Genomic DNA, 21,741 nt, shown 5'->3' with positions numbered 1-21,741 from the left:
CAGCAAAAACAAAGGAGTGTGTGGAGGCTTTAGTACCAAGTAACTGGCTTTACTATTAAGAGTAATTGATGATTAATCTTTACTAAGAAATAATTTGATCCTACAAGTCAGGCATACATATTGCTGTTGATTCCAGGCAAACAGGGATGACATTTCAGACGTAACACCAATGGTTCTAGCAGGTTCAGATTCTCCCACAAATAACTCTAACACTTCTGTCCAAAAGTAATTTGGTTGTGGATGTTCATTGTATCTGAAAGGAAATGCTAGGAACTATTTCTCTTAATGCTTGGAGTAAAGAAATCACTCAGTCGGGACTTTATATAGAGACAGAGCTGATCTTTATAACACGTCTGTGTTAGTCTATATTCCAGTGGAAGTGCCTGAAGTCCAAGCAGCAGCAGAGAATTGTGTGGATCTGAGAGCCAGGAAAAACAGGCAACTTGAAAACCTAATAGGGGGTTGGGTTTGATAGCTTCTTTACATTGTTGGGAGCTTCTAAAAATCAAATACAAGTGAAGAAATCAATGTGTTGTTACTAGCATTGAAGTAATGCAACGTCTTATGCAAATAAAGCTGTTTGTCAATGTTATTTTTTGCTTATATGTAGTTTTTTTGGTTTGTTTCAGGGTGCAGTCTCTGGGTCGGTTCAGGCTTCAGATCGACTTATGAAGGAACTCAGGGATATATATAGATCACAGAGTTATAAAACAGGTAAAACACTTCAGATTCTTAAAGCACACTTTGAAAGATTTCTCCTTGCAAATACTTCCTATTAATCTTTTTCTGTTCTGTAATTGTATGTGTGTATTTATAGATAGAAAAAATACATGGATGCATTATAGATATTGCCTAAAACAATGTGTTTATGAAGTAAAAGGAAGTCAGGATGTATATCCTTTAATATGTTCTTATTTTTTGTCATGCAAACCTTCATAGCACAATTAACAACAGGATTGTAACTGTGGGAGTACTCTGAGGGTGAGATGGCAACAAGGAACATCTTGAGATGTCTACTGTGGGAGCTGTTGAGTTTTCAGAACTACCTGAAATTCAGCTCTGCAGGTGTAAAGGGCAAAAACTGAGCATGTCCCAATGGGTGACACTCCCACAGTATATCTTGAGGAGTAGGAATTTGTGTTCAATATCAAAAAGCTTAGTTATTACACTATATTTAATCTTAATTACACTCCTGTTAGTTCTGTTACTTTCATGCTCATCAGATCCTGAGATCTGTGTGTTCTTTGGAATAAGGATACAAATGAAGAGAAAAGTTAGTCTATTTAGTTTGTTTGGATAAGTAGCATTGATTAGCTTTTAGGTAGGTGGTTGACTGTTCTCTTTGCTCCGTATGAGGGCTCTGTCTAAACTAGCTCAGCAAAAGAAACTGCATATTGAATTATCTGCATGTTATTGTACAGTAAGCAGAACTTACATGCCTTTCAATCAGGTTGTGTTCCTGTAGGTCAGTTCAATAGCCACCTCAGTCTGAACAGAACCAAGTAAGGATGTCTTGTAACTGCACTATGTCCCGAGTCAAGGAACTGTCTTGTTTGCCTGGAGTTGTGCAACTCCTCCTGCTCTTCAAATCTCCCTGTATAAATAAGTGCCTGATAAGAATATTTGTTTCCCTGAACAAACTGGAAACATCCAACTGAAATGGAGGTTGACACTATAAAACTGATGGTGTTTCAAAGCAGGATCACCATCCTACTTAATCCATTTATTAATTGTTTTCACTAAATGATGCTTTGTTGTAAAACACACCTGGATTCCTTACTTAGGGCTTCAGTGAATTTAAGTGTCAGCTTCTTCCTTAGTGCGTAACTCCTATTATTACCGGCCTTGTTCTGCGTTCTGTTGTGAGATGATTCTCACCATCTTAATGGACATGATTAGGTAATGTGGTCTTGATTCTGAGTACTTGTTTTTGTGGTCATTTTTCCCATAATTTAAGCTTCTTTGCTATGTACATCTAAAGGGGATCACTGTGAAACTTACAGGTTCTGGGGGTTGTTGTGAGGAAGCATCACGGCATTTTCTTTTTTTTGCAGCACAAGCCAGAAAATCAGAGGTTGCTTTTAAGGTGCATGGAGCTCTTTTCAGTGTCTCTGGCATTATGTACTTTAAGGATTGACAGTAGAAAAGCACTAGGAATCTAAAGGGTTTTTTTTCTGTTGTTAGTTTGCTTTTGTTTTTAAAGAAAAAAAGATAGTTGAAAAATCGATTTTGATCAGGTAAGACTAATTGTTCTTGAGTAATTTTTTTTTAGCTCTTATTGCCTCAACTAAGAAAAATGTATCTGAGCTGGTTGCAAGTAACACATCTTGACTGTTTAAAAACAAAATAATGACAACAAGACTCAACTATAGATAGTGCTGTTTAAAATCTTCTGTATCAAAGCAGTGAGCAACTGTGTCACTGTTGCTGTTCACGAGCACACATAAATACTGCTCAGCTCCAAAGCTGGATGATTAAAAGGTTGGCCAAGTAGCTTATCTTTCTCTTAGTACTGTCTTCACACCTGTCCTGAACTGTGCACCTAAAGAACCATTTTGCAACTGCTGACTTCTGTACCGTACGGCTCTTTACAACCAGCAGAAGTTATTCCTTCTGGGTGGTTACAGCCCAGAGTAACCAGCAGAGCTGGAGGACCAGTGCCTGAGTTCTGGGTGGCAGTAGGGCAGCTGTTCTTTTGATGCGTCTTTCAAGTTTTCTGACTGCTCTGTTCAGCTGTTGGGTGTGTTATTAGGAGTGTGCTTCATCCAGCTCAGTGTCATCTTCTTGGGTTTCCACTCCTTACCCCAGCCGGGGTGCTGTCCCTATTTGCCAATTGCTGTTAAGAGAACCTGTGAAATATAATGCTGCATGCTTGATCTGTGTGTTAAGTGTTTTAAAAAGTGTATTGGTCATGTACTAGGTTTAAAATATACTGGGTACTGAGCAAGCTGGAGCGATGTAAAGTTTGAAAGGAAACTGGACTGGGGGGAAATGGTTTAGGAGGCAGGGAAGTATTTTTGCTTGAGTGGGGTGTTGGTTTGTTTGGTTTTTTTTGTTTTGTTTTTGTGTTTTTGTTTTTGTTTTTTTCCATATAGAAATGAAAGAAATCTTCCCTTGGGGCTGCTCAGTAGTGCTTCTACTACCGAGGACAAGATGTGAGATGATGATAAGATGATACAAGATGTGTATGGCAGTATTTGTATTTAAAAGCAAAGAATAACCTTATACTACATTTTGCCTTTTAACAATTGTAGTACATAGCTAATTCTATCTCATATTTCTACAGGGATATATTCAGTGGAACTGGTAAATGACAGCTTGTATGAATGGCATGTTAAGCTTCTAAAGTAAGTTGTTACATTTCTTTCATTTTTCTGAAGAATCTACTAAAATTGCTGCAGAAAATCTGGTTTTGAATGAGAAACTCTAGTCAGAACCTATAAAATCATGTATGGCTATAAGTTGGCTAGATGGAAATGCACACAGATATTGAACTATGGCAGTTAAGCTGATAACAAATTAAAAAATACAATAAAAAAACAGCCTCAGCCACTCCTTGCACAACCAACTCTGTGTGTTACCATCACTTTTACTACTATTTCACCTTCTCTCCAATGCTATTCCAAAATATGAAACATCAGATGATGAATTTAGTGGCCTGGAAGTGTTGTCTGGGTGAACTTGTTTGTTTTTAATTTCAAGAAAATACAAATTCTAGTTTCCCTTAAGACGTAAGAGGGGACAGAACTGTTGTGGGATTAGTTCAGCAGGCACATAGGACTGAAATCTTGAGGCATAGCAAATGATGACTCACAACATGATTGTTTTTTCTAATGTACTACTTTTCACTTGTTTGTACTGCATCTGGGGATGATCTCCAAACCAATTTAGAAGAAAATGACAGCTTGTGTGTTGCTACATCCAAAGTGTAATACCTTAATTCTAAAGGCATTATACTGAAATCAGTCCTAGTAACAGGATTATCTGCCATCATCCTACGAGGTAACCTGCAGGAAGGAGAAGCCTGTGCAAAGTAGGTTGGGTGGCTGCAAAAGGTGAAGAGGTGGGAAGAATTCCTTCAGTTCATCTGCATCATGGTGCATAAAGAACTGTGTTCATTCATTCCAGCAAAAAGTGTCTGTAAACAAATGACCTGTGTGTGCAGACCAGTTGAGGGTATAAACATCTCAGAGATTAACCCTTTTACAGACAGAATGTTATTGTTACAAGTAATTCTGAACTGGCCTGATGCTGGTTATGGCTGGAACTGGTGGGTTGCTCAGCACTGAAATATTGTTTTATTTTTCTCTGAAGTAGTTTTTGATTTGTGAGACGGGGACACAGGGCTCAGGTAACTTTGAAATGGGTTCTCAAGTTTGTGGCTTCGTGTGTAGTAGAGGATTGGACTCTTATAGTCCCTTTAACATTATCTGTTGTCTTGTTTACAGTCTTCTTTTGACCAGTCTCTTAAAAACTTCTGGGGTGGCAGTGCTTGGGCTGGATTAACCCAGTAGTATCTGAATTAACACCCAAAGTGTTTGCCACCAGTATTTTGCAAAAAGTGATAGAATTGTAATTCATAAATACATGAAGGAGCTAAAAGTGATTTCTAATTACAGGTAATGAAAATACTAACTTAATCCAGGATTCACCCTGCTTCTTTTATAGGGTTGATCCTGACAGCCCTCTGCATAGTGATCTTCAGGTCTTAAAAGAAAAAGAAGGCGTAGAATACATTTTACTCAACTTCTCTTTTAAGGTATGTATCTATGGGAAGAAATGCAGGGGTTCAATTTGTAGCCAGCTGTAGGAACTGACTGAGGTGCCCTTAGCTGTTACCTGGATAAGGATGGAAGTGTAACGTGTAACGAGAAAAAAGAAACGTATCTTTCAGTGTGGCACTGAAACTTCCCAAAGGCTGTTTGTGAGCCAGCGCTGTGGGAAGGTGGTTTGTACTGAACTGAAAAATATTACTGCTTTAAATCTAATTCACAGTGTAAGGCTACAGAAAGAGCTCCTGATTAGGAAAACAGTGTCACAGGATAGTTCTTAACCTGTTCTTTGTTGATGTATTTCAGGATAACTTCCCTTTTGATCCTCCCTTTGTGCGAGTTGTATCTCCTGTGCTCACAGGAGGGTAAGTTGGAGATGCTTTCTAGAAATCTTACTTTGTGGTAAAATGTTAGAACTTGAGATTGGTTATCTGGGTCTGCAGGGAATGTTTTGAGACCAGCAGGTGGACTTGGAGATATTTTCCCAAAATATCAGGCACAAGCTGCTATAGACCTTGAGTTTGGTGAAAGGCTCAGTGTGATAAGACATGCTTCTTGAGTAGCATAAACTAACAGTGGGCAAACAGCTGAGTGCTTTTTCCAGCTTGATGCTGTTCCTTAATTTGAGTTTTAAGCTTGGAATTGCTTAAGTTGGGTCCAGCTTTGGAAGTCTCCATCAGCCATAAGATTTGAGAGCTGATCTCTGAAACTTCTAACACTGATCTTTCGCTGTTCCACAGAGCAGTGTTTTCAGTTGTTGCTTTGAAGGGGTCTTTCTTGTCTGTATTGGTAGCACTACTGTAAACTTATGTCTAAAAACTCTTCCAATGCTAATCTGAAAGTATTAAATGTAATTGGTTCTATCCTCCAAGTTCTCTAAGCCTTGGTTGCAATGTTGTGTTCAGTATCTCCTGCAGTGCAGTCTCTGACAGCTGGTGCTGCTTTTGATTTGGTTTTAATTGATCTTTTTTTTTCATTTCCCTACAAATTACATATAAATGGATATTGTTTAAGTGCACTGATCATAGCAGAAACCACCTTTTAGGAGTGGTAAATTCAACCTCCTCAATCAGGTTTTGTTACAGCCAGGTGTGCTGTGCTGACCGCTGAATTCTATAAGCACAGGACATGATGAAATGTTATTGAAATATGTTTTAGGGGAGAAGAGCAAGTGAAGCTTAGCTTTAACTCATATGCAACCAAGTCTCAGTTAATAGTTGCACTTGCATTGTTTGAAATTGTGTCAATAATCTCTATCAGAAGTGGTTTGGATTTATTTATTTTTAACTGCATCAGCACATCCATAGTGTAGTGACAAAGAGCAGCATCTTCCATGGTCTGGCTACTATGAAGGCAATCATGCAGAATGGCTGCAGCACTGATTTTCAATGCGTATGTGACCAAGGAAAGCAGTTTGTCTCGTTGTACTCATTTGTCTTCCCTCAGCTATGGTGAACTAGTTGCCATAGTGTATTACTGGCTGAAGGGCATCTCAGCTGTATGTGGAAAAATAAAATCAAATTGGCCTGAGAGAACTTGAAGTGCTGTGAATGGTTTCATATCTTACCAATTGATATCAAGTATAATTTTCTTCTCACGTTTATTTCTAGATATGTCCTAGGTGGAGGTGCATTATGCATGGAACTTCTTACTAAACAGGTGAATGCCAACTCTTCTTCTTCTCACTACAGAAGTGCCACAAATAACAGTGAAGAGTGCACTTTTTCAGTAGAAAGGCACTTGACGGTAGTAGCTTTGATTCCCTGTGTGGAATAATTTCCATACAAAACATGCATTCCAAAGCAGATTTGCAAAATGAGCAAGAGAAGCAAGTATGTGTCATATATTTTCTTCCTCCTGCAGGGCTGGAGCAGTGCCTATTCAATAGAATCAGTCATCATGCAGATCAATGCCACTTTAGTCAAAGGAAAAGCCAGAGTTCAGTTTGGAGCCAATAAGGTAAATGCACTGCGTCTATCAATTACACAGATCATTGTTAGGCTTCTTCCATTGCTTTGCTGACTCGTGTAGGAGATGCTTTGTGACAGAATCATCGTTGCAAATATATGTGCATTTTGATTTGCCTCAGTTACACATGTCTGGTACATGTGATTACTTTCTTGTCTGTTAACTATGATTTTAAAGGAAGATAAATGTTTGAGGAGGGCAGGCTTTGGATGGGCAGGGTATTTAATCAGACATGCGCCTGGGGGAGGGAAGGGTGAATTCAGAATTGGAAATCAGAAAGATTTGGGAATCCTGGCTCTGAGAAGGGCTACAGATAGCCTCGCTGCCAGGTTTGTGTATGCTGATATTAAATTCTCCTTTGCTGGACTATGTACCTGCCAGCTTTCCTTAGAGAATGAAAATAGTTTGCCTTGCATATACTCCTGCACTTGAGCCCTTCAGAACTGATCTAAATCATAATTCAGTTCAAGTGTGCGCGTTGCTAACAGACTGCAACTTGTTCTGAAGTTCTAAATGCTGCTTTCAGAAGAGGTGTAAATATGTCAGTGAAATTGTGACTCGCTTTGCTGGTGTTTTAAGTGCTGATTCAAGAGTTGTTTGGATTTTTTTTCCTTTCAGAATCAATATAACCTAGCAAGAGCACAGCAGTCCTATAAGTCACTAGTACAAATACATGAGAAAAATGGTATGTATGCCTTGCATTTTTGTTCTTGTATGCAGAGCATCCTAGGATTTTGGTATTTGGCAGCAATCAAATTAGAAGTGCTGGAATGCCTTAGGTTGAGTTGGGAAGGCTGGAGATGGTATTTCCGCTTCTCATCTCAAAGCCCTGTAGTCTTTCTAATTAAAGTAACTTGACTGACCATCTTTGCAACTTCTCCAGCTTACCTGGAAGTAACGGTGTTCTGTATGTTCTGGTTGCTTTTCAAAAAGCAGTTGAGCTTCCTTTTCAATTAGTTGACCTAGTAGCTTTGTTGTTACTGTAGCTGTTGGAGTGTATGTGTTAGCGAAGTGCCGGATGGAAGGCTGGCTGCCTCTTTGTTTCCATGTGGCAAGAGCTGAGAAATAGTAACCATTGAAGCAGGTGGTTGCTGGTCTGTCTGTCTGCTTCTTAAAAAACAGAAGCAGCCCAAGTGAGGTGCACTGGCTGGGGATGGGAGATGGATTTTTTGTTTTCTTCTGTTTATAGCCTGTTAATTTTCTTGTGGCTGCTTATAGCAAATATTGACATGCTTGAGGTATAATTGCATTTGCTGTGGCAGGATGAGGAGGCCAGAAATGACCTGAGGCTTCAGATGGTTTGAGTGAGTTAGATGCTGTACAGAAACAGGCAGCGGAGTTGGTGCCCTGCCCTCCTGATGAGGGAATTAGTCCCAGTTCTGACTTCAGAGACACACAGTGTCCTTTGGCAACTCATGTTGCTCTGAACGTCACATACATGTGAGCTTATTTTGGTGTGATGAGCACCTCGGTTTTCCCACTTCTAAAACATAATGACATCCAGACTGTTGGGAAGAAGATCAAAGAGGAAGATTTTAAGATGCTTTCCAATTCCATGACATGTTGATCTTGCCATTAACTGAGTCTCTTGCTTTTTTAGTTTGCAACAAAAGCCAGCATGGCTGTTGACTTCTAGCTGCATGCTGGCCATGACTACAGCGTTTGCTGCTGCAACAGGAGCTGTACACAAAACATTCACAGCAATTATTGCTGCTGGAAAAGGCATCTTTATTAACCTACTGCTGCTACCAGTTCTCTGGGACAACATAAGTAGGGTCTCTACTCACTGTACTAAAACTAAGAGGAATTCTTACCATAGTGGCTGGGAGACTTGAGATTGGAGATCTGGAGGTGGTCAGTAAAGGCCACGTACACTTGATCCGATAGAATTCAACATACCAAATGCTGTCAGGAGCCAGAGTTACTCAGCTGACATTTCTGCCACCCATTCAGAAGGCAGCTGGTAAGCTCCTTTGAGCGGAGCCAGGGCAGCGCCTAATGCATTTCTCTGTTCTCCATAGGCTGGTACACTCCTCCAAAAGAAGACGGTTAATACCGAGGACTGTTGTATACCTGGACCAATGCCAACAAAAAGAGCTCTTTTTAATGTTTTCCAACACAGAGACTCGAGCTATGAGTGCCCCTATAACAGCCGTACTGAAGACTTTAGCTATTAGATAAGTTAGTGGATAATCTGTCAACTGACACGTCAAGTATAAGTTGCAGCCTTACCATTCCGCTCATCTTAGGCATCTTGGACTGAGCAGTCTGGGCCTTTGCTGTATTTGTTCTTCATGGATGAAGCGTATTTGGGCCACTCCCTCCCTTCTCCCCTTTTTTACTCTGGAGGTGTAATGCTGCACTGGAGCATTCAGCAGGGCTCGGTCACACACTTCAGTGCATTTCTTACCTTTCGCAGGATGCAGAGCGCCGAGACTTGAGTTGTGTTGTTTCATTTAAAGCCAGGAGGTTGACTATGTTGTTTAATACTGTTATAGGAAATGTCAGACCTTGCGAATCACAGTAGTTTTGTTTGTTTTTTTTCCCTCCGGTCTAAAATGGCAGCGTTTGTAGTACTTCCAAATTACTGATATAGGACAAGCACATGTACGTTACGTCATTAAACATTTTCATGGCTGTATGAGAATACGAACTATTTCTTGGGAGAGATGCTCACGGCCCGATGCTTTTGCTCTGCTTCCCCTCCAGCAGTGCAGGCGTTGTGCCTGCAGCACAGCACAGCCCATGGGCTGCAGCTGCACGGCCGAGGCTCCGAGTCATTGCAATCCCTACAATAACCAACAAAAGCCCACGTCTGTAGGCGATCCATTAATTGACGGGTTGTTGCAATCATTTGTCAACTAACGAACTGATAAAGCGAGTGCGGCACGACGGGGCGACAGCGAGCGTGGACGTGCGACGGGACGAGCCGCAGCGTCGGACGGGGCCGGGCCCAGCGCTGCCCCCATCCCTTGGTGGGCCCGGCCCGGCCCGTCCCGCCCGTCCGAGCCGCCCCGTGCCGTGCTGTGTGTGTGTGTGTGTGAACCTGCACCGAGGTGCCAATAAAGCCGTTTGACACCCGCTGTACGAGCCGCTTCCGGGGCGGGGCCGGAAGGGATGCGGGCGGAAGTGCCGTCGCCGGAAGCGGAAGCGCGTCCCGCCGTGCTCGGTGGGTGTCGGGTGTGGCGCTGAGCAGCGTGTGGCCATGGACACGGACATGGACGGGCCGGGGAAGGGCGGCCTCGTGCTCGGGAACCTGGCCGAGGTGGTGGAGCGCGTGCTCGGCTTCCTGCCCACCAAAGCGCTGCTCCGGGCCGCCTGGTAAGAGACGGGGTAAGGGGGGGGTCGGGCGGAGGTGTGTGCGCCGTTGTTGAGGTGACGGGCCGGGCGCTGTGTTGCAGCGTGTGCCGCCTGTGGAGGGAGTGCGCGCGGCGGATCCTGCGCACGCGGCAGCGGCTCAGTTGGGTGTCGGCGCTGGAGCCCGGCCCGCCCGGCGGACACGCGCTGCTCCGCGCCCTGCACACGGAGCTCCAGGTGCGTCGGGGGGCGGGGCCCGGTTCGTTCCTGCCGGGCGGGGCCGGTACCGGGGCGGCGTGACGAGCCCGCGCCGCGCGTGTCCTTGCAGAGGGTGCACGTCCTGCCGCACACCGTGCTGTACATCGCCGACGCCGAGACGTTCAGCGGGCACGAGGAGTGTCACGAGCACAAGAAAGGTACCGCGGGACGGGCGGGGACCGGCGGGAGGAGCGAGATGAGGCCAGCGGGGAACGAAGCGCGGCCACGGCTCGCGGCACTAAACGGGGCAATGGCGTCGGTAGCGGCCGTGGCGCCAGAAGGGACCGGCCGGGGCTTCGTGTTCCTGTCAGCTTTGCAATGATCGCTTCAGCTCCTCCGCGCCGTTTTTGTTTCCTTTTCAATAGCCAGGAAAAGAAACAGCAAAGAAACAGCCCTTGCGATCGAGAAACTGTTGCCAAAGCGATGTCAGGTCCTTGGACTGCTCACCCCGGGGATCGTAGGTAGGAGCCTCCTTGCAGTGCTGCGCTCCTTAGTAGCGTGTTCGTGCCTGTCTTCTCACCTTCCGTTCTCATCCTGCAGTATACTAAGAGGAAACCTTCTTCCTTGTTTCTGTGTTTTCAAGGCATAGCTCGTGCCGTGCTTCTCGGCAGCAAAAGCGTTTATGTGTTAAAACATTTTCTAGGTGTTTGCTTGGTGTTTGCTTCCAGTCTCTGTCACTGCAGCCGTGACTAATAAGAACAGGCCTATAGCATGAAGGAGTACAGGGCTGCATAAACACCTGTGTGAAGTTAATAGCCGTGAACATTTGATTCTGTGCCTATGGCTGTTTGAGTACTTAGAGTAAGGAAAATTAGTGTATATGTCTGTCTTCTCATGCAAAGTGACTTTAGCATCGTTTGTGGACAATGGAGCTGTTACACCTTTCATCTTTCACAACAACAGCAAAAAAACATTCACACCAGTTATCAGTTAGATGTGTTGTGATGGGAATGAGCTGTCACATTGTAAATTGCACATGCTGTTCTACCTCTTTTAGCCAGACACAAGTGTCAATCACTAATCTTTCTTTGTTTGTGTCTTTGTAGTTACCCCTATGGGTTCAAGCAGCAATCAGCCTCAAGAAATTGAAGATGGTGAAGCTGGGTTTGCTCTTTTGTTTCCCAAAATTGATGGGGTTAAAATCCAAACCTTCCATTTTCCTAAAGAAGTAAAGAATAGGGTCATTGATGAAAACAAATTTGCTGAAGCAGGTATGTCCTTGTTCTGCCTTCAATCTGGGCTTTTGTCGAGTGTTTGGCTGCTCTTTGAGGATCCAGCGTGAAACTGCATGTGGGACCAGCAGCTCCTGTGCTGTGTTCACAGAGCACTGAGGCTCTGCAGGGCTGCTCTGGTAACCACCCATCTCTGTTCCACCCATTCTTGGGAGCACTGAGGTTATTATCCTGAGTTTGTCTCAAACTTCTTCATTCATGCTGCAAGCAGAGCTGCTAAAGGGGAGCTAGTGGGTTTGAAGCAACCCAGTAATTGATTAAAATGAGTTTTGTGCCACAGGGAATTATTTTGGCCATCACTGTTTAGAAGGGAGTGGGAAGGAGTTGCTGCTTTTCCTTAACAAAGTATTTTTGTTTTTAGATATGAAGTTGGGTGTTGTAGCAAGGAAAGGTATAAAGAAAAATTATCTGTCTTAATAATAACAGTTTACGTTCTTCATGTTGTGTTTATGAAGAGTGATCTGAGAGCTCTGAGAGTCTTCCTGGAACCTGGAAGTTTCTTTCTTGGGATGGGAACAGGCTGATGCACACATCTTAATGGTTTTTAATTTTCTAAGTAAAGCTGTTTACTCCACTGTGGTTCTCATTGAACAACGTGTGTGCTCAGTTTGAATCTGTAAAAGGATAATTAGGACAGTGAAGTAAAACCCAAGAAGTGTGCCATGATAAAACGCAAATGCTCTGGGAAAGAAGCTGAAAGCAAGAGGAAGCAGCTACATCTACTTTTCATCTCTGTTCTTTAATGAAATTCTCATGTGTGTAGGGAATGCAGCCCAGCTCATGAATACATGGCTGCCCTGTGTCTAGTTTTTCACTTGCAACAACAGGAAGCCGTTGCTGGAGGCATTAGGTGTTATTTAAGGAGGGAGTAAAGAGTGTATGCAGAACTCTTAGACATTGGGGAAGTCAGAATAAGGGGACTGAAGTTCTCGTTTTTGTAGGCCTGAAGAATAATCCAGATCTTCGTGTGGTTCTTCTGTTCGGATACAACTCCTGGAAGTCTGGAGCTACTCGTTTTCTTCATCAAATAGTCAATCCTTTGAATGAAAAAAGTATCATCTTAGCTGGGGGACAAGTGGAGAGCTTTACATCGCTCATCTCTGAGAAGTAGGTATATTTTTCATGGTAAATTGTGAGAAAGATTTAAAATGGGAAAAGCATTGCAGAAGCTGTAACTTTTTAGCTTTGTCATGTGCCAGTCAAGAGCTGCAAAGTGCTACATTTTGTTCAGGAGGATGTTTTCAGCTTCAGAAACCCTACTTTTGTTTATTGTAGTATGTGCTTGCTCTCTGGCTTTCAGGTAAATTATCACTCGCTGTGACAGAGACCATTTATGTGACCGTTGTGGTTTTATGTCAGCCTCGTTTTGGGTCACGTTACAGAGCTGAATATGCAGCCAGAGCTGTGCCCTGTGAGCACAAGTAGCTCCGTAAGGATGTGGCACTCCAACACATGGTTGTTCTGACCCCATTAACCCCCATCCTTCCACCAAGAGCTCTGCAGGGAAGATTTGGGCCTCTTTGCTCCAGGTGCTCTGCTGAGTTGCTGGTGCATCCTCCCTGGAGTGTCCCGTGTTGGGGACTGTGCTGCGGATGTACCTGTGGGCTCCTCTCATGCAGTGTTGGTCTGGACTATAGTAATAGATAGGAGTTGGAGGTTTTTGTTTTGTTTTGTTTTGTTTTTTGGTGGTTTGGGGTATTTTTTTCATCTAATTTACGTAATTTTTGCATCTAATGCCATCTGCACCATTATTCCAGATCGGAGAGCTTTCTATATTAAACTATTACTAAGATAACATGAATAGGTAACCACTAAAACCAGTGTGAGTCTGGCCAACCCACAAACACAGACCCATAGCAACAGGAATCTGAAGCTCTTGCGGGCTGCTGCCTTGGTTTCATACATCAACGCTACTTATCTTTGGTTAAGTTTAACTTACAGTTCAGCTGGAATTACAGAGCTGCGATATGCACCAGCTGCTGAGTTTGGCAAGTGTTTGAGAGACAGGCTCATGATTAATCCCGGGTGATGGATGTGAAAGGTTTTCATCAGGAGAGGTTGCTGGAAAAAGATGGGGGGAAAAGCAAAAAGTTGGAGAGTTTGTTTCGTTTTTAACTATGGTGACTTTCAAACTCCCCAGGACATTGGTCTGTTTGGCAGCCCATTTGTGCTGCAGCAGAGTGCTGAAATGGTCGCACTGTGCTGCTCTCTAACTGAGGCCTGTTGCCTTTCAGTAATAACGCCCAGCCCAGCGATGCCTGTGGGGTGGTCGGGCTGGCTTTCAGCGGGCCCCAGATCCAGAGCGCCACAGTTCTGTTAGACCAGGACGTCGCTGATGAGAGGACAGCAGAAGCCGCCATGCAGCGTCTGAAAGCAGCAAACATCCCTGAGTGTAACACCATTGGCTTCATGTTCGCCTGTGTTGGTCGAGGATATCGGCATTATAAAACCAAACGGAACATGGAAGCGGATGCCTTTAGGAAATTCTTTCCAAATGTTCCCCTATTTGGCTTTTTCGGACACGGGGAAATAGGATGTGATCGGATAGTTACTGGGAATTTCGTGTTGAGAGAATGTAATGATGTAAAGGATGACCTGCTCCATGGTTACACTACTGTTATGACTCTCATTCATCTTGGTTCAACTAAAGCAAACCAGGCGTGAATGTGTTTGCAATGCGTCAGTGAGCTGCTTTATCCTGAAGAGCGGACATCCAGAGCACTTCCCAAAGCATAAACACCATTTTCCTAACATTATCAAATCCTGGAACAGTTGAATGTAATAGCTGCGAGGAAGCCTTGCCTTTCGTGTAACCCCCCGCACATGCTGAAATGGCAGGGAAAAGATATTGAATGGAGTTCTGCATTTGAAGAAAGCATCTTTTTTTCTGTGTGTGTGAAATGAGAACAGTTTGCACAAGTGGCAGTCAGAGGCCAAGCAGTCACCGTGTAGAATTAATACTTTGATGTGCTCTACTGATGTATGCAGAACAGTCCAGAACTACCAACGTGCTGAAATACTGGTGCGTGAAATCCACCATTTAGTGGGTTTAAGAGTGATGCACAGCCTGCACAGACCTGGGTCCTATTTACAGAACTGAGTCATTTACTGGGTGAAACTCAAGGAAATCTTTAGGAACAAAACCAAGAAAGTGCTCATTAAATAAAGACAACGTTAAGTAAAGGCACCAGTCCTTTGTTCTTAGAGAAAAAAGCTCTGATCTAGCGAGGTACTCTCAGCTTTGAAGCTCATTTCACTGTCTTGAACTGCATTTCAGTCATCTTAAATACTTGATTTAGAACAAATCCCTGGCACGTTGTTTCTACCAGCAATCTTAGCCTTTGTGTACAGCAGTTTACGCCATCAGAGTGGACTGCTTATCCTTCCTTTTAGATCCTCTTGTAGCACGGTCTTCACTGTTACAGACTTTTAAATCCACAGTACCAAAAAAGGAAGACTCTCCTTGGTATCTTTAATAGGTTTTTAGCTTTTTAGTATGAAATTCTGTGCCACACAAGATCTGGTGATGTTCATTTCATCTCACACCCTACAACCTGGGCTTCTGCATGTTTTGTGAGCTGAAGCTTTTACATCAGTCATCTATTTTGGGTGCTGCAGCTGAAGGTAGTGTTACACAGTTCCACATAGGTACTTTCATCGTATTCCCAGCATAGCTCACAATAATCAGCTTTTACTTTCACTTGGCCACAGAATTACAAGAAAGTGAGATTTGTTTTGTACCGTTTCATCACGCTTTGAAATGCCTCATTGGGCATCTGTGCTGTTCTCAGTTAATTAAGAGGAAAATGCTTAGCTGTATATTGTACAATAATATAGTGATCTTTTGCTGTCCATGTAAGAGCCGAGACTACCCTCGGCCACTTGCAGTCAATGTCTCCATGCTGTTTGGCATTGAGAGAGGCCTCACAAGCAGGGAGAGGTGCCTGTCCTGAGAGCAGAACTGCTGTCAGTGGGTGCAGAGCACAGGTGGCACTTTCCCACAGCTCTGGTTGTGGTGGTGGTTCTTAACTCAGAGACAGAGGATGTTATCATCTCCCCGTGGCCTTGCCAGGGACAGCAGGTCAGTAACTGTGTGTGACTAGAACAGCCTTAGTTTCTGCATTTGGAAGAGGAAGTTGGGAAGTCAGTGTGCTTGAATTTAAGTGGATGACAGGGAGATGCATGTTTTCTCTTTTCAGCATAATGGGAACATCACTCTTGGCCCTCTATGACCATGTAGCATTACGTATTTAACAGTAGGCAAAGAATAGGTCTCGCTTCTGTAATGCAGACAGGACTTCTGTAGAAGCTGCCACAAGTTCTGTGAGTTTGGTCTTGTCGCCATCACAGCTGTTAGTATAAACCTGTCAACTTCAACCAACTTTTTGCTGCAGTAGAAGTAATGGAAGCATAATCAGCCACACATCTGGATCAAGAGTGTAAGCACATCCAGAAGTGCCCAAAGAAGCAGCTCATGAGCTTCAGCCATGGCACGACGAAGCAGAAAATGATTTGAAGGAGCTCATTGCTGGGGAGGTGTTCTCAGCTCAGGCCTTCAGCTAAAGGTACTTGTGAGTGTTGGAGGTAACCACAGCACGAAGAATGCTCTGGTGGGGAAATTCCAAGGGCTTGCACCACATCCAGGATCATCTCCACCAGTGGGGAGGGGGGAGGAGCCCAGACGACACCAGAACCGAGTTCTGCCTCCCCTGGACTGTGTCATCTGTCCCGTGTGCCAGGGCACTGGTGTGGTACATAATATTGCTACGTATTTGATTAAAGTGTTTTGGTATCCACATTCCTCTTGCCTCCAAATTGTCATTTACTCTTAAACTGTGACAACTCCCAGTTATATTTGCTTAGCAGGTATCTCGTGCCACCTGTGTGGCTCAACAGACCCCAAGGCAGGGTGTGTTCTGAGCTGCTACAAAGAGCTGCAGTGAGGCATTCAGACCTCTGTCACCCCAAAAGTGGATGAAGGTACGTGAATATTTGGTAATGGGGTCAGATGTGGATAGCAGTGCCTCTCACACAGCATGAGACAACACAGAAGGACTTCTCTGATGATAGTTACCTGCAGTTACAGCGGTGGTTGTAGTCTCCTGCAAGAGTATATATAAGTGACTACAACAGGATTTTGTTTTGGTGAAGGAAAAAGGAGAACCTTCCAGACGAGGTCTGCAGAGAGGAGATTTTGCTGACAGAAGGTAAAAAGCATTAATTTGCCCCATGTTTTGAATACGTGTTATCAAGTATTACTCGTTATTTCCACTTTATGCATATCTCAATTAAGGAAGTGAACTGAGGGTGAAACAAAATATGACACGAGGCCAGCGGAGTGATGTATAACATCTTATTTGCACCACCAAAACAGCAATACAAAAGAAAAACATCAAACTATTAACTAGAACTTTTATTTTAAAATTACTGCTGCAAAAATTCTCTTATTCTGGATTTTTCTGTTGTGTACAGCTGTAAGGAAGCAAGAATAACTTAACAGAAAGAAGCCATGTTAGGCTAAATTGGCACAATTGTGCTGATGGAAAGCAGTTTCAGTTAAAAACTGCAAAGAGGGTGAACTCGTTTCTTGTTACTGGCAGTGTCAGAAGGTTTGTTTGGGCCCAAGTTAATATTGGAGCAAGCCCTATTTTAACAGAGGAATGACTCATCCTGAATCATGCCCCCTTGGCAGCCAGCAGTAAATGCAGAGATGTAAATGATACAGCCAAACTTTGACTTTTAGAGCGAGTAGAGAAGGCTGGTAAGAGCATTAAACCTCAAACTGAGTTTTAACAAAGCCAAATGATTACATAACATTCTGATTTAATTAAAGGGCTACCTGAGCACGCTGAAAACATTAAGAAAATAATTATTTCTACCCGACAGCTGATTATTTTTCAAGATTATATTATGGAGGAGATAAAAAAAGGAGGTTCAGACATTGCAGGTGGCTCATACTGATGCTGGCTCACCTATAGCTGCAGGTAGGGTGTTTTTCTACACAGGTAACACGCTGACATCGGAAAATGGGGATCTTTTCAAAGAAAGGCATCAGATGGGAATGCTGTGATGGGGAAAAGAATAGGAGCTAGAATGTAGGCTCATATTACAGCCTTGTTAAGAAATGCCAGTGGATGGTCAGCTACATCTTATAGCCCATAGAAAGCCTGTACAGAAATAGGAGTCACTGTTGACATTATAAATTAAAAGCAGTCTGTTCTAATTACACTGAAAACATTTATATGTTGCACAGATTGAAACAGAGATGAATTTAGAAGTGGTAGAAGCTGGTTTTAGTGTCCATTTGGGGAATGAAAACAGCGCTGTCTTGATGTTATTGCAGGTTTCACATCTACAAGCTTCTTTTCACGCAGCCTTAGCTAGCTGTAGGAATAATTCTCAGTGAAAGCCCTTCTGGAGTATCGCTCGGAGTGCTGCACCACAACACGGAACTGAGCTGCAGCCTGTAAGTACTTAAAAGAATTTGCATTTGGTACTTTGCTGAACTGCTCTTTGGTAAATGAGCACAGATTACATTGAACAGGTTAAAAATCGCAATAAATAAACAAATAAAACACCTGAACCGGATTATGAATAAGCACAAATGGGTAATGTTACATACATTAATGAGAAAAAAAATCAGATAGTTGGTGTCTGGATTCTTCTGATTATTCAATATAATCAGTGACTGTGTGCATCCCAGCTATCTCAGTAACCTTGCCAGAGAATCATCACACGGTTCAGCTCTAAGGCTTTTTCCAAGCTCAGCAGGTACATCTTTGTTAATAGTCCTGTGTTGGAAGATGCTCGTATTGCAGGGGAAAACTCCTGCCCAAACTAATCCACGGTCCTTTCGGTTGTGATTTAAGTAGTGTGATGCCATTTAAACTGATGGAGGAGCAGTTTCAAACATAGGAGATGCTGTATTCCTCAAAAACAGTGGTGAAGCGGAGAAGAGACCTCATTGCCCATCCCTGTGCAGACACACAGTGCTTTTCTGCAGTCCCCTGGCTCCAAGAACAGTATCTGATTGGAACCAGTGTTTTCTGTAGCTTTCTTGCTCACAGGACTACTTGCTTAACTTTGAAACAAGCGCTGCTGACAGCACTGTACAAGTTTATTAAATCAGAGGTAATGTGGGCTACCCTGTGGCGTTTGGTCAGCTTGAAATGAATTTATAGACCAATCTGGTGACCTGGAAGGCAAATTCACCAAGCTTAAGAATGGAAAGAATTAATTTTAGAAGCTGAAACGTTCTCAATTGCAATGGATGCGAAGCAATGTGGGCTGCTAATAGGATTTCATTCAGAGATAACGTCATTTCATAGGTGGACTTGTTTGCATGTAAGTACCCGTTTGATTTATTCATTCTCACTTTCTGTACAAACTGTTTCCCAAATAATGCAGATGTGAGTGGTAATACTGAAGAACTATTCCACGTCTGTTCAGAAAGCCAAGAGGGTTTTAACAGTTCACAGAGTACAACTTCAGTCCATTCATTTTCCACATCTTGTAGTAATATTTCCTCCCTCAATTTCCATTTCAGATGGCTGGAAGCCTTTTCAGTGAAAACAGTGTGCTGAACATTACTGTTAGTCTGAATGTCTGGTGATCAATAATGCACAGAGGTTTCCTGACAGCAGCCTTCTCTGACTAAATCCCACTGAGGCTGTGCAGAGTATTTCAGCTAACTCTGATGCTGATGTAGCTGTCAGTATTTTTGCTTATCTCCTGAACTCTGAATCTAACAGTGGCGTGCCCGTACGCGATGAAAAATCACTTTGCTCTTCCCTAGCCTTTAAAACAGTATTAACAATGTCCTCCCAAGTAACTGATAATGGTTTGGAGTCCCAAAACCAGCATGTAAGCTGGTTAATTTGAGGAGGAACCTATGCTTTATCTAACTGGAACATTTCTGGTTCAGGTTCTCTGGTTGATGGGACGTTTTCCTGCAAATGCTGAGCTTTCACTTGTACTCCAGCTTCTTTGACAGTCCTCAGAAAGTAATACATTTTTCTCTGTTGTGTTCTAATAGTTGTTATCTTAGGATTTCCTCGTTGACTTCTAACTGTATGCACTGGAACACTTTGCCTTTTCTTCTTTGTCTTGCTGCATTTGCATCTACATGTGTGTAAGATACATGCTATCTTTTCTGATGCCAGAGCATGTAGTGCACACCCCAGGAGCTGACACTTATTCACATTTTTCTTTCCACCTTCATTTTTACCCACCTTCTTTTCCTTTATTTCAGAGATGAGAAATCTGCATTCTGCCTTCTTTTCCCTTTCACTTGCTGAAATTTTCTCCAGCTTTTCCTTCAGGACAACATTGTAGATCCCACGTAGTGAGCTGCTGGGTGATGTGCTGCTGTATAAATACATACTGTTCTTCCTGGTCACAGCCTCCAGTGGTAGAAACGTGATGAAAGTAGGACTGTTCAATTCATGTTTTCTGTGCCTCTCAGTACCCAGCCATTCTCTTTGTGTCATCAGGGAAGGAAGAGAGACAGACCATGTCACTTGACCTCTCTTTGCCTGAGTAACATAATCCTGTAAGGAACCAGAGAGCGATACATATATTGGTGTAATGAGCAAATGGTGATAGGGATAAAACAAATGTATTGTTACAGAGGTCAGCACTTGTCTAACCAAGACAGCTGGCTGCATATTGGTTTGTTTCAGGGATGGACACGAGGAATAAAATTCCTGATATCTGTCCTCCATAAAATTGAAGGTGGGATTCCTCGTCAGTGAGATTTTTAGAAGGCAACACCAAAATATCAAAGAAGGTGCCTTGCTTAGCATTAGAGATGTATATCAAAGGGTAAATACTCTAAACAGAACTTCTTTTAACCATTACCGATCTGTTCTCTTAGTATTGTCTTTGAATTAAAATCTTGCACCAGGAAGCTGACCTGTACATCAGCATTGGTACCTCACCCTCTGTAAACAAAAGCCCAACTACTGCCTTGAGAAAAGTAATTCTTTTCCCTCCCGTTTGGTAAATGTATTGTGAAGCAGCCCAAATCCTGGACGTGTAACATGACTGTAAGTTTTGAAGCAGGCCTCCTATCGGTGTGCTTTCTTTTCTTAACCCTCTTACCATACCAACCTCTATAGCTGTTAGGGTTGCTTTGCACTTCATTTTCTCACCATTCTTCCACTCTTAATGCTTTACTCCGTTATTATTTCTGAAAAACAAGCAAAGCAAATGCTTTTCACTCAATAAATCTTCTTCCCCCGCTTCCATCACTTCATTTTAAACGCACTCACTGTTGCAGCCATTGCTGCTTGTGGTCTCAACCAGGTGGGCACCACACTCTGAGGAACTTGTCCTTGCGATGGTGGCTTTCCTGACCATAGGAGAAAAAGAAATGGAGAAAAAACAATACAGAATGAAAAGTTATCAGAGAAATATTAGAGAGTATTAAAGAAACATTAATTATCTGATACTTCCACTAGGAAAAAATAGAGTTAACACTGGTCTTCTGCAATTACTCCCTAATTAACACTCAGCATTTCTGTGAAGCATGTATTTGAGGAAGAACAGAGATCAGAGGCAGGACAGAGCACTTGGACCTACAAGGCTTCTCTCCTGAAGTTAATGTTCCAGTCTGACTTGTCAGGATTTTATTAAACAATGAGGAGATAACACAAAATCGTTTAACTTATCTTTACTTCTCTGAGCATTTGGAAGGGAAATTTCAATAGTGTGATAATTTCTGCATATCCTTCAGATAGAGCTTTCTCTTGCTTTCTCTTTCCTTCTTTTTTTTTAATAGTAATTAGACATCTGCTCTCTTCAGAAGAGTCATGAGCTGTTCTCCTTTCTGTCCAGTTTGCGTCCTGTGGAGGCACAACTCCCCCACAAAATCTGCTGTCTTGGATAGCTCGGATGGCTTTATTCCTAGACCGGTGGCTTTGGCTGGCCAAGTTCCCATTCATTGATATAAGCTTATCATGCAGGTATTTTGGCATTTCAATATGGTCTTATAATGCAGTATACAAATAAATTGCAGTTATTCTAGTTCTCCTTGGGGTTTCCTCTACCCCTCTATGTATGGCACTCAGGCCTTCGCGTATTTTTTTATTGATATAGATCTGTTCTATGCAGAATATATATTAATCAGCTACGTTGTCAGACTCAGCTGGACACCTACCTGTGCAACCTGGTTTAGGGAGCCTGCTTTAGAAGGGGGTTGGACTAGATGATCT

General features: G+C 42.9%; 3 protein-coding genes across 7 annotated transcripts in view; 2 read left to right on the top strand and 1 right to left on the bottom strand.

Annotated features, from left to right (window-relative positions):
- UBE2Q2 (ubiquitin conjugating enzyme E2 Q2) overlaps nt 1-9,387 on the top strand; it is a 29,504-nt gene extending 20,117 nt beyond the window's left edge. Inside the window, exons 6-13 of the mRNA XM_015872468.2 lie at nt 630-714; nt 3,287-3,347; nt 4,669-4,759; nt 5,079-5,137; nt 6,383-6,431; nt 6,636-6,731; nt 7,359-7,425; nt 8,762-9,387. Coding sequence (XP_015727954.1) covers nt 630-714; nt 3,287-3,347; nt 4,669-4,759; nt 5,079-5,137; nt 6,383-6,431; nt 6,636-6,731; nt 7,359-7,425; nt 8,762-8,793 — 540 coding nt within the window. The 3' untranslated portion in view covers nt 8,794-9,387. The remainder of the gene's footprint in view (nt 1-629; nt 715-3,286; nt 3,348-4,668; nt 4,760-5,078; nt 5,138-6,382; nt 6,432-6,635; nt 6,732-7,358; nt 7,426-8,761) is intronic.
- A 458-nt stretch (nt 9,388-9,845) lies between these two features.
- Nucleotides 9,846-16,325, top strand: FBXO22 (F-box protein 22). The gene is made up of 7 exons (XM_015872467.2): nt 9,846-10,061; nt 10,142-10,274; nt 10,366-10,453; nt 10,661-10,756; nt 11,342-11,506; nt 12,469-12,634; nt 13,762-16,325. Exons 1-7 carry the CDS (start codon nt 9,946-9,948, stop codon nt 14,189-14,191), a joined length of 1,194 nt encoding a protein of 397 aa, XP_015727953.1. The 5' UTR covers nt 9,846-9,945; the 3' UTR covers nt 14,192-16,325.
- The window catches only part of NRG4 (neuregulin 4), a 23,655-nt gene continuing 16,337 nt past the window's right edge, over nt 14,424-21,741 (bottom strand). For all 5 annotated transcript variants that reach the window (XM_015872473.2, XM_032446907.1, XM_015872470.2 and 2 more), the window contains 3 exons: nt 20,800-20,879; nt 20,639-20,717; nt 14,424-20,076 (listed from right to left, as the gene is read on the bottom strand). In XM_015872473.2, coding sequence (XP_015727959.1) covers nt 20,701-20,717; nt 20,800-20,879 — 97 coding nt within the window. In that variant the 3' untranslated portion in view covers nt 14,424-20,076; nt 20,639-20,700. The remainder of the gene's footprint in view (nt 20,077-20,638; nt 20,718-20,799; nt 20,880-21,741) is intronic.

The sequence above is a fragment of the Coturnix japonica genome, chromosome 10 (genome assembly GCF_001577835.2).
Source record: "Coturnix japonica isolate 7356 chromosome 10, Coturnix japonica 2.1, whole genome shotgun sequence".
Lineage (NCBI taxonomy): Eukaryota > Metazoa > Chordata > Aves > Galliformes > Phasianidae > Coturnix > Coturnix japonica.
Note: the sequence above shows the minus strand (reverse complement) of the source record. Positions and strands in the feature narration are given on the sequence as shown.

Excerpts from the sequence above, each read along its gene's own strand:
- FBXO22 (XM_015872467.2), top strand. The coding sequence starts at position 9,946 with ATGGACACGGACATGGACGGGCCGGGGAAGGGCGGCCTCGTGCTCGGG. Across the intron at positions 10,275-10,365 it reads CCCTGCACACGGAGCTCCAG|AGGGTGCACGTCCTGCCGCA; the intron begins GTGCGTCGGGGG and ends GTGTCCTTGCAG. Across the intron at positions 10,454-10,660 it reads GTGTCACGAGCACAAGAAAG|CCAGGAAAAGAAACAGCAAA; the intron begins GTACCGCGGGAC and ends CCTTTTCAATAG.